Genomic DNA, 11,898 nt, shown 5'->3' with positions numbered 1-11,898 from the left:
TTTTTTTTTTTTAAGATTTTATTTATTTATTTGACAGAGAGAGACAGCGAGAGAGGGAACACAAGCAGGGGGAGTGGGAGAGGGAGAAGCAGGCTCCTGGCTGAGCAGGGAGCCCGATGCGGGACTCGATCCCAGGACCCTGGGATCATGACCTGAGCCGAAGGCAGACACTTAACCGACTGAGCCACCCAGGCGCCCTGTACTGGTGATCTTTTTAAGGAGAGCTTAGATGTTCACGCACAGGGAAGAGTGCCAGTGCTAGGCAAGAACGTAGAACTTTCCAGCCAAAGTAAACTCTTCCTTCCCCCTGCCTTGTTGGAGGCCCGTGGATCTAGAAGTAGAGAAAAAGGAAGAAGATCTCCCCAGGGGAGAAAGTGGCTGTCAGAACCCTCCCAAACCCGGGCTCTCCAGTTTTCCCACTGCTCAGCTCCGGTGACTGCATAAACCCTTCGCCTTCCCAATAGGGTAACTACAGTGTGGTATGAGACATTATCTCACTACCCTGCCACAGTGTTTTCCACTGTGATTGTGTAAGTAATCATATTACTTCACCCTCAAAAATTCTTTGTGAGAAATGGTCAGTAAGTCTTCTCACCAAGGGCTAGAGAAACATCAGTGGGGTAGAACTCAGGGGAAGGGGGACACTGAATGACAACTCAGCTTGGTCCGGGGAGCAAATGTCCCATAGACTCAGCAGTCCTCTTGCTCAGCGCTCAGATCCCGCTGCTGGAATGAAACCCTGGTTGGTCTTTGCCAAAGGTCTCTACAGCTCTTGGGTGCCAAAGCAAGCTTCACATCTGTGAACAGTTGTGTTGTTTTTATTTTTTAAGATAGTATTTATTTATTTGAGAGAGAGAGCGAGAGAGCGTGAGAGGGGGGAGAGGGAGAGGGAGGAGCAGGCTCCCCACTGAACAGGGAGCCCAACGCGGGGCTCGAGCCCAGGACCCTGCGATCGTGACCTGAGCCGAAGGGCCGAAGGCAGATGCTTAACCCACTGAGCCGCCCAGGCGCCCCACAGTTGTGTTTTCTCACGTAAATTATAGCGATATTCTTTGTGTTTCTATCAGAATGTGAAAAAGACCGACTGGTTCCAGGAATGGCCAGATTCCTATGAGAAGCACATCTACAGCTCAGAGGACAGGAATGCGCAGCGACACCTGAGCAGCTGGGCCATGCGCAACACCAACAACCACAACTCACGCATCCTCAAGAAGTCCTGTCTGGGCGTGGTGGTGTGCGGCCGAGACTGCTCCGCCGAGGAGGGGCGGAAGATCTACCTGCGACCTGCCATCTGTGACAAAGCCCGGCAGAAGCAGCAGAGTGAGTAGGGTCAGGCTCCTCACCCCCCAGTATCTGCCCTGTGGTTCCTCCGTGCCCAGGGCACCCGCCAACAAAGCTGCTCCCTTGGGTCAAGGCACCTGACTCAAGGCCTCTGTTCAAACGCAGATGCGTCACTTAGGGGACTCACATTAGGTCCTCAGTGCACCCACATAAAGTCTAGGAGAACGTTGGTTTTTTTGGGGTTTTTTTAAAGATTTTATTTATTTATTTGACAGAGAGCATAAGTAGGCAGAGCCACGGGCAGAGGGAGAGGGAGAAGCAGGCTCTCCGCCGAGCGGGGAGGCTCGATCCCAGGACCCTGAGATCATGACCTGAGCCGAAGGCAGACACTTAACCGACTGAGCCACCCAGGTGCCCCTAGGAGAACGTTGTTGATCACACTTGCCACTTGACATCTTGGGGAACGCCCCCCCTCCCCCCAGGAGCTCAGTGAATGCTTTGGTCTGGAGTGGGAGCATTGGGACGAAGTTTGAGATTAGACTCCATTCCGTGCCATTTAGGTCCATACCATAATCATGTTCATTTTGTTTCTCTTTATCACGTTCATCACATTGTGAAACAGCTACATCCAGCATTCCCCATGCCTTGCTCACTTCAGACCTCAAGTTACTTCATGTTCTTTCCTTGTAAGCCGTCTTGAAAACTTGCTCTCAGGAGAGGCTCTGATCTCGGTCATTTACTACTTAATGAGAATTTAGGGGCTGTGTGCTTTCTCTCCTGTGACTTGGCTCCTTGACCCTTAATTCTAATTGTGAAGTGAAAGAATTCTGTCCTCTTCTCTACAAAGAATTTCAAGTCTCAGTAACTAATATGGAGGGAGGGATTTTCTGCTCAGGAGAGCTCTCCCTTGACCTGTGAAATCGCCCACTCTGTAGGAGACCACTTCATCTGCCCCTGTCACTCCTGTGTGAGACTGGTCTGGGACGCGTTGATGGCCAGGCCTCCTCGGGTCAAAGGCAATGCCCAGTGGAAGGGAGCCCGTAGCACTGTGCCCAGGTCCATTCTCTGCCATCCTGGAGTCAGGTGCAAACTGCCAGGACTCAGTTGGCATGGTCACCTGCCTGTGCTCTCTTACAGGGAAACGCTGTCCCAACTGTGACGGGCCTCTGAAGCTAATTCCTTGCCGAGGCCATGGGGGCTTCCCGGTCACCAACTTCTGGAGGCACGACGGACGCTTCATATTCTTCCAGGTTGGATTTGGTTAGAGTTCTGAGATGCCACTTCTCTTTAATTCAGGAAGTGTGTACAGAGCTCAGGGGGACGTTTCGTACAGGAGATGGGCAGGGGAACGTACCAACCCTGAGCCGTGCTCTGGGCAAGCAAATGTCTGCACCCGCGCCTCCACGGAGGCGCCAAGCACTGGAGCCCCAGGAGGGGACGGGCTCCCTGGGGGAGGCAGCTGTCAGGAATCTGATCACACTCAGGCTAGCGCAGTGCTGCGGCATGTGGTTGGCTTCGGCAGACCCGAGGCTGAATACCGGCTCTGACCTCTCCCCAGCTCTGTGAACCTCAGCACGTGACTGGACTCCCCTGAGCCCCAGTTTTACATGAGACGTGGATATGAAGAAGTACTTGAGGGGGCGGTGGTATAAACGGGATAAAGCGTGGCCTCTGATGGCAGACTGCCTGGGTCTGGATCAGTGGCGTGCTGGTCAACCAGCCCTCCAAAAAGAAAATGTCCCGATTGCTAGGGTGGGCCAGCATCTGTGATAACAACAGTTCCCGCCATGGCTCCTCTCCAGCTACCAGCCAGCTCCCAGAATTCCCAAATGTCCTAGAGTTGGCTCTCAGCTTGGCCAGCTAGCTCCAGCATCCTTTGAATCCTGGCTCCCCACTCACTCAAGGGGGGCAGGGGGAGGAGGTTGCCTGGCTGGTGGAGTCTCCCCATGCTTCGTTTTCCTACTCTGGAAGCTGGGGCAGTAATCAGGGTGGCATGACTGATGGCGTTACCGAAGAGTCCGTGAGATCACGTGTTCGTTGCAGCCTCCCCCACATACCGGAGGAAGCACCTCGTGTCACTTCTTAGGGTTGTGAGTGTGACTTCGCCGAGTGGGCGAGGGGCACCATGGACAAAGACAGGCAGGAAAGCACATGCCGGGCTGAAGAGGTTTATGCAGTCTCGTGCCAGTCATCAGTAGCAACACCCAGGGCAGGGCACAGGGTAAAACTTAGCACACTGTGAGGTACAATCTTGCTATTTATTTTACCTCCTTGTCTCCTGCAAGTCAAAGGGAGAGCACGATCATCCAAAACCAGAAACCAAACTGGAAGCCGAGGCAAGAAGAACGATGAAGAAAGTACACACGGCGTCTGCCTCTGTCCCCTTAAAGCTGAAGGAGAGCCCAGAGACAAAGGTAACCTGTCGTCCTGTGTGTTCAAAACATATGGCGACTCACCACCCCTGTGGTGGGGGCAGTAAACGTCCCTGGTCCCTTCCCCACCGACAAAGGAGGTCAAAATCATCCCATCCGGCTCGTCTACAAGGCAGCATCCCCCAGAGAAAATAAATGGAATCTGGCGTTTTCCTCTTAATTTCTACCATCTTTGTAGCATGCTCTCAGATGCTCTTAAACTCCATATAATTTTAGAAACATCTTCCCTACTACAATTACAAGGAGAGACTTGGATTAGTACTTAACCTCTATTTGGCACTTTATATTTTGGTTCAGAAATGAACCTAAAATGGTCTCCGCAGAATATTAGCCTTGTGTTTTAAAATGTTTTTTCCAAAATTTCCATTCTTCCCCTAAATAGATAAAGCACACTCTACCAAGATGAAATAACCAGGAAGTTTCTGAAAACATTGGACACCTGCGGTGTTGGGGGTTGGAGAGGCCAAACTGTGATGTGAAATTTATGGCTTTATGGGCATCAAACCATAGGTTTGTGGGTTTGTCTGCTTAATAGTGATGCTAATTCCTGTATTTTACTACTGCTCAGTGCTCCGCATTTCATGAGGACAGAGATGGAGCCAGTTCATCCCTAGAGGTTCTAAATGTGTCTTACGTAGGAAAAAAATGTCATTTGGGTCTGTTAATAGGGACATGTGAGCCCCTGAAACCAAATGGCTGGTTCCTCATCCCTTCTCACAGCCCTGGGACAAATTGAAGGGCATTTCCTCCCACTCACTCTACCTGGTCATAGTCTCTCTACCCCCACCCTCGTTACATAAACAAGCAGATCACTTAATTCTCAACCAGCTTCTTTCCCTGTGAATAACTGGAAAGTAATACGCTTCCTTTATTTATAGAAATAAATTTACTACTTCATATCCTAGAGGTCCTATTTATGATTCAACAAAATCCCCATGAGCTCGGAGAAAAACAACAACAACCCTAGTCTCTCAGACTGAAAACAATGCTAAAAAATAGAAAAGTCAAGAAAGAAAATGATGTGTGTGTGTTTGTGCATGCGTGTGTGTGTGTGTGTTTGTGCATGTGTGTGTGTGTGTGTGTGTATGAGAGACTGAGTGAGCGAGCAAGACAGAGATCCACTGAGAGTTATACTGAGTATAATAGAAATCTTTGAAGCTGTAGTTTGATTTTTCTTAAATAGTCTCTTACAAAGGCAGTTACCATATCAGATTTGTGTTTGAAGATGAAACATTTTAAACACACGCACTCTGCTCAGAGTCAAAGGAGTAAGAGTAACTCAGCTCTTACTGGTTAGTAGGCTTTACAGTGGAAATGGACGCAACCTTTTGATTCTTTCAGGCTTTAAGTGCTTGTGGTGAAACCGTGCTGTGCATTTGTGCTTCAAGTATGTAAGGAATGAGGAAAATCAGAGCGCTTATTTGTACAGAGTAACTCTGGGTGCCTGTGGTAGTTGTGTCAATTTGCTTAACTTATTAATGTGAGCTTTTCGCTTTCCTTTCTAGTCTCTTCCAGGTGAAACCCAAAGTTGGGGAAGTTTACCTTTAACTTGGTCTTTCCAGGAAGGCGTTCAATTGCCCGGTAGTTACAGTGGACGTTTAATAGCTAACACTCCCCAGCAGAAGTCACTGAATGATTGCTTATTCTTCTCCAAGAGCTATTGCTTGGGGGGAACCACTGATCTGGCAGACCCCACTTCCACCTTGGGCCCCACTAAGCTCTATGAGAAATGCAAACTGTCCAGTAGTTGGATCTATAATAGTGGGGACCTGCTTCATCCTGTTTCTGGAGTCTTCTCTGACTACGATGATCAGCAAACATGGAATAAAAACACTGCTTTGGGGAGACATTCTCTTAATGACAACTGTTGTCCCAGTTATCCTTTCCCTCTGACCAGCTGGCCTTACGACTTCTCCCCTTCCCAGAACTCTGCAGAACCCTTTCCCCAGCAGATTCCAGTGGAGCCACCTGCGGCCGAAAGTAGCTGTCGCCCCTTATGGCCAAACCCAGGGGGTGATCTTTATGAAGAGAAGATGCATGTGGATTTTAACAGCTGCTACCCTTCTACCACATGCCACTCACCTCAGGAAGACCCCTTTCTCCTTACCTACACCTCCCATCCCCACCATCAATACTCATTGGCAGGCAAGAGCCGCAAGTGGGATTTTGATGAAGAAATGAGGGGCGTGGGTTTGGATCACTACAACAATGAAATGCTTCTAAACCTCTGTCCTTTAAGATGATCCAAATCTAAAACCTTGTACACTATTAACAGAGATGGAATTTAGTGCAGACACTCTGGAAAATAGTATGGAGGTTCCTTAGAAAATTGGAACTGCAGCAGCTTTCACAATAGCCAAAGAATGGAAACTACCTAAGTGTCCATCAACAGAGGAATGGATAAAGAAAATATGGTGTGTGTGTGTGTATGTGTGTGTGTGTATATATATATGTATATACACACATATATATATATATATATATACACACACATAGACAATGGACTATCACTCAGCCTCACAAAGCGAGGATATCTTAACCTTTGCTACAACATGGATGCACCTTGAGGGCATTATACTAAGTGAAATAAGTCAGACAGAAAAAGACAAATACCATGTGATCTCACATGTGGAATCTAAAAAAACCCAAACTCATAGAAACAGATCAGATTGGGGTTGCCAGAGGTGGGAGGTGGGGAGGGGTGGGGGGGAATTTGGTGAAGGCAGTCAAAAGATACAAACTTCCAGTTTTAAGATAAATTAAGTTCTGGAGATGTAATGTACAACATGATGACTCTGGTTAACAATATTGTGTTATATATTTGAAAGTTGCTGAGAGAGTAGATCTTAAATGTTCTTATGACAAGGGAAAAAGTTTGTAACTATGTGAAACAATGGACATTAGCTTATTGTGGTAAAAATTTGGCAGTATATACATATATCGGGTCATTACGTTGTACATCTTAAACTTATACAATGTTATATGTTAATTATATCAATAAAACTGGAAGAAAAAAAAAGATGACCCAGATTTTTTACAACCATTCAAAAAAAAAAAAAAACTGTCTTTAGGAAATGGCTGAAAGAATTTCTTTGGGAAAGAGTTTTCAAAACATAACCACGGGTAAATCAGAACCATGGCGACAAGCAAAAGGCAAGACTTCCTCACACAAGTAATTTGGGTCCTCCTCCATTCCAGTCCTCCCATCCCTAGTGAGGAATGGAAACTTGTCTGGTCTGTGGCAGGAAATGTCCTCTGCTTTTTCTCCCCCCACATTACTTGGGGCTCTCAGCGCCTCCACTGCAGTGTCTGTTACATTGTCCTTGAATCCTATCAAACAGCAGAGATGTGAAAAGCCCACCTACCTAGGATCTCACCTCTGCCTTCTGGGAAACTGAAGCTGAAGCAACAGGGATAACGGGTAAAAGAGCTTCAGAGGTGTAGAAAGATGAAGATTCTACCACTGAGGTATTTAATGCGTTGCCTAGTATTAAACCTGTGGGATTCGTTCGTGCACTATGTGTTTTCTGGTTGATTTCTAAGACTTGTCAAGACAAGGACTATGACCTGATTCCGTCTAAGACAAAGACCAAGACTAAATGGCTGCAGGAAGAAAAATCCCCATGGTGCCAAATGGCGTCCTGCTCTTCTTCCTTCTCACTCTTCCTTTTCCTCACTGCCTTCCCCTTCCACGAAGGCTTAGATTTTGTCCCATTTACCTTTGTTTTTATAGTACCTAACTCAGTGCAAGTTCCTAATAGGTGCTTGAGAAAAATTAGCTCAGAAAAGTCCTTGTGTAATTAACGTGGCCGTAACTGGCCAGCCATATTTGAATGCCAGTTCTTTGCTAAAGTACTTGACAATAAAAGGTGAGCCTAGACATAAAATCTGGAAAGAACTGTGCAATAAACAAATTAATTTTCCAAAATTAATTATTTTCCTTTCTATTTGAAGGATAACAAATGCACATAATACAAAATTTGGTTCCCGGTCTCCTCAAGGCAATATTGACTCATTTCTTGTCTATTCTTCTAGAGGTAGAGGTATTCTGTGTGTGTGTGTGTGTGTGTGTAATCATACCAGATTCATTTATAGCATGACTTTTGTCATTTTAGGACACAATCTGGGCATCAGGTCCTTTTAAGCATATAGGATCTTATAAGCATATAGTTGCCTCATTTTTGTTTTACAGATTTTATTTATTCGAGAGAAAGAGCACAAGCGGGGGGGTGAGCAGAGGGAGAAGCAGAAGCAGACTTCCCGCTGAGTAGGGAGCCCAACGAAGGGCTCAATCCCAGGATCTGGAGATGGTGACTTGAGCCAAAGGCAGATGCTTAACCAACTGAGCCACCCAGGCACCCCTAGTTGCCTCATTTTTGATGGTACAGAATACATTCCATGACTGTATTATAATTAATTTAAATCGTCCCTATTGATAGACTTTTAGATTGGGTTGAATCTACTTAATTTTTTTTCTAAGTGCATAAAACTTAAATGTTCAGTTTGGCAGAGTTCTAAAGCAAAGGCTTATGCAAGCACCTTTCAGGCCAAGAAATAGAACTTCCTGGCAGTTCAGTAAATCAAGGTTCCCTGATAGGAGCCCCTAATCTCACCCACTCCTGATCTTAAACCCTTTCCTGCATTCGAAGGTAATTGACTGGCTTTTTATATTTTTACTACCTTTGCATGTACTACTAAGCAATAGTTTGGTTTTGCGTTTTGGGGGAAACTTAACAAATAGAATCATATAGGATACTGTAAAAAAGTATTAAAATAAAATTTACATACAGAAGAAGGCACAAATCGTAGTCTACAGCTCAATAAATTGTCACAAGCACACATCAATCTAGCCATCACCTAGCATCATATAGTCTGCTCAACACTGTGTCCATAAGAATCGATCAGATTGTTGTGTGTAGTTGTATTTTGTTATTTTCCCTGTTGCATTAAATTATTTTTTCAAGTTTATTTATTTAAGTAATCTCTACATCCAACGTGGGGCTCAAACTCACAACCCTGAGATCAAGAGCTGTATGCTCTACCAACTGAGCCAGCCACGTGCCCCTAAATTTTTTTCACCCAAAATGCCTTTTCCCATGCTCTAAAACAAGCGGTCTCTGTTGGCTAAAAATTTTGGCTCAAAATTCTGGAAAGTAGTGTGTCATGAAATTCAGCTCTACTGTGAGATTTCCAGGATTTTGCATCCCCTCATCTGCGTGGTCCTTGTGTCTATACAACCACTGATCCGAGAGTTTGAACTAAGTTTAAAGGTCACTTGTGCAAATATCTGAACAGACATGAATATCTCTTACTGTTTCCCAAATAAAAGTTTATCCAGCATGTTTTTATTGCTTTGCAGAGAAGAGAAATTCTTTTCTTCAGAGCATAATCACCAAATAAAAACTATACAGTAGACTTAAAATGCACGTTAATTTGAATATTGTGATTTTTTTCCTTGTTTTTCAAAGGGATAATTCTTATCATTCTTCCTGTTCCACCTCTGAGAGCAGGGATGGGGTAGATTAGTGTGTGTGTGTTCAACTTCTTTTTGAGATAAAATTGCCCTATAACATTGTATTAGCTTTAGCTATCCATCCAACATAATGATTTGATATTTGTGTATATTGTGAAATGATCACCGCAATAAGGTTAGTCAACACCCATCACTGCACATAATTACAAGCATTTTTTCTTGTGATGAGAAGGATTAAGATCTCTTCTCTCGGTACCTTGCAAATATATATGGTATTGTTTTGTCTTGTGTGCACGTTTAACTTTAGCTGAAACTGCCAAACTGGTTTTACAAAATGGCTGTATTATTTTGGGTTTTTTGTTGTTGCTTTTTTAAAATTTTCTTTTTAGATTTTATTTATTTATTTGAGAGAAAGAGAGAGACCGAGATAGTGAAAGAGCACAAGTGGGGAGGAGAGGGAGAAGCAGCCTCCCCGCAGATAAGGGACCCCAATGCGGGGCTCGATCCCAGGACCTCGGGATCACGACCTGAGCCGAAGGCAGACGCTTAACGACTGAGCCACCCAGGCGCCCTATTTTGTATTCTTACCAGTAACGTACAAGAGTTCCAGTTGCTTCTTGACCCAATCTTTTAAATTTTAGCCTTTCTAGTAGGTATGTAGTGCTATTTCAGTGTGGTCTTAAAAAAAAAAGATTTATTGATTTTTTCAAAGATTTTATTTATTTATATGACAGAGCGAGAGAGAGCACGTGCAGGGGAGCAGGGGGAGCGGCAGGCAGAGGGAGAGGGAGAAACAGGATCCCCCCTGAGCAGGGAGCCTGATGCGGGGCTCGATCCCAGGACCCCGGGATCATGACCTGAGCCGAAGGCAGTTGCTTAACCCACTGAGCCACCCAGGCACCCCAATTTATTTATTTTAGAGAGAGGGAGGTGGGGTAGAGGGAGAATGAGGGAGAATGAGGGAGAAACTCTAAGCAGACTGTGCTGAATGTGGAGCCTGACACAGGGCTCCGGGTCTCGACTCATGACCCAGAGACCAGGACCCCAGCCGAAACCAAGCATAACCAAGCGTTGGCCACTTAACTGACTGCGCCACCCAGGCGCCCCTCTGTGTGGTCTTAATTTGCATTTCCCCTAATGACTAATGATGTTGAACTTCTTTTTGTATGCTTATTTGCCATTTGTGTATTTTTGGTGAAGTGTCTATTCAAAACTTTTTATTTTTAAGATTTTATTTATTTATTTGATAAAGAGAGAGCACACACACATAAGCAGGGGGAGCAGGAGAGGGAGAATCAGGCCCTGCTGGGTCCTGATGCAGGGCTTGATCCCAGGACTCTGGGATCATGACTTGAGCCTAAGGCAGATGTTTGACGGATTGAGCCACCCAGGCGTCCCTATTTGAAACTTTTGTCCGCTTTTTATGTGGTTGATTTCCCAAAAAAAACGTTGTAAGAATTATATATTCTGGTTATAAGTCTCTTACCAGATACATGCTCTACAGATTTTTTCTTAAATCTTTTGGATAAAAGTCTATAATCGGATATACATTTTATGCATTTTTTTCCCAGCTATTGTGTCTTTTCTGATCCGAGATCACAAAAATTTTCTCCTGTGTTTTCTAGAAATTTTATTTTTCAACTCTTACATTTAGGTCAGTGTTCTGTTTCTAGTTATATGGCATGAGGTAAGCGTTGAGCTTCATTTTCTTTCACACATGGATATGAAATTGTTCCAGCACCATTTGTTGAATCAAATGTAATTATGATCTTTGGTTAAATGAATATCCAGAATTTCTGCTTTTATGACTATGTTACAGGTAGACCATTTGGTGTACTATACTTACATTACCCTTTTTAGACAACAGATTGTTTATTCTGGAGTTAATAATTGTCTCATCACATCACTTAGTTTGCTATATTACTAACGATAGTTTATCCTTAACCGCTGTCCAAGCTACACAAGTCCTTTATAGTAACTCACAGTTTTCTTTTCCTTTTTTTTTTTTTTAAGTTTTATTTATTTGAGAGAGAGAGAGCACAAGCAGGGGGAGTGGCAGGCAGAGGGGGAGAGAGAAGCAGACTCCCCCCTGAGCAGGGAGCCCAATGTGGGGCTCGATCCCAGGACCCTGGGATCATGACCTGAGCCAAAGGCAGACGCTTAACCGACTGAGCCACCCAGGGGCCCCGTAACTCATAGTTTTCTTAAAGACAATCCTCCTAGAACCTGCCATCTCTCCTCAGCTGTGGACAGATTGCACAGTAATCCTGGTGCTCTGCTGTCATATTCGCCATCATCTTTGGACCCTCTTTCTTCTCCTTTCTGTGGGATTCCACATCTTTCTCATTCTTGGTATAGTTCCTCATTTGGTGGAGCACACACTCCACTAGTTTCCTATGAAAAGACAGATTGGAGATAACTTTTGAACTCTTGTACACTTGAAAATGTCTTAATTCTATTTGCATATTTGACTGAGGCTTTATCTGAGAGTAGAAGTCTAGGTTGGAAGTGATTTTCACTCAGAAATTTGAAGTTATTCCTCCACCGTCTTCTAGCTTTCAATGTTGCTATTGAGAACAGTGGGATGTTTTGATTTCTGGCCCTTTGAATGAGGCCTACTTTTTCTTTTTAGAAACTTTTAAGGTATTTTTTGTTTTTTCTGATTATCTGAGATTTCATGATAATGAGCTTTGATGTGCATCTTTTTATTTT

General features: G+C 44.6%; 1 protein-coding gene across 1 annotated transcript in view; it reads left to right on the top strand.

Annotated features, from left to right (window-relative positions):
• The window catches only part of GCM1 (glial cells missing transcription factor 1), a 21,121-nt gene extending 11,195 nt beyond the window's left edge, over window positions 1-9,926 (top strand). Inside the window, exons 3-6 of the mRNA XM_081828421.1 lie at window positions 1,068-1,320; window positions 2,419-2,531; window positions 3,567-3,695; window positions 5,219-9,926. Of these exons, the coding sequence (XP_081684547.1) occupies window positions 1,068-1,320; window positions 2,419-2,531; window positions 3,567-3,695; window positions 5,219-5,956 (1,233 nt within the window). The 3' untranslated portion in view covers window positions 5,957-9,926. The remainder of the gene's footprint in view (window positions 1-1,067; window positions 1,321-2,418; window positions 2,532-3,566; window positions 3,696-5,218) is intronic.
• Window positions 9,927-11,898: the final 1,972 nt, after the last annotated feature.

The sequence above is a fragment of the Leptonychotes weddellii genome, chromosome 8 (genome assembly GCF_054177405.1).
Source record: "Leptonychotes weddellii isolate Sample4059 chromosome 8, ASM5417740v2, whole genome shotgun sequence".
Taxonomy (NCBI): domain Eukaryota; kingdom Metazoa; phylum Chordata; class Mammalia; order Carnivora; family Phocidae; genus Leptonychotes; species Leptonychotes weddellii.
The sequence above is the reverse complement of the archived record's forward strand: the minus strand, read 5'-3'. Positions and strand labels throughout refer to the sequence as shown.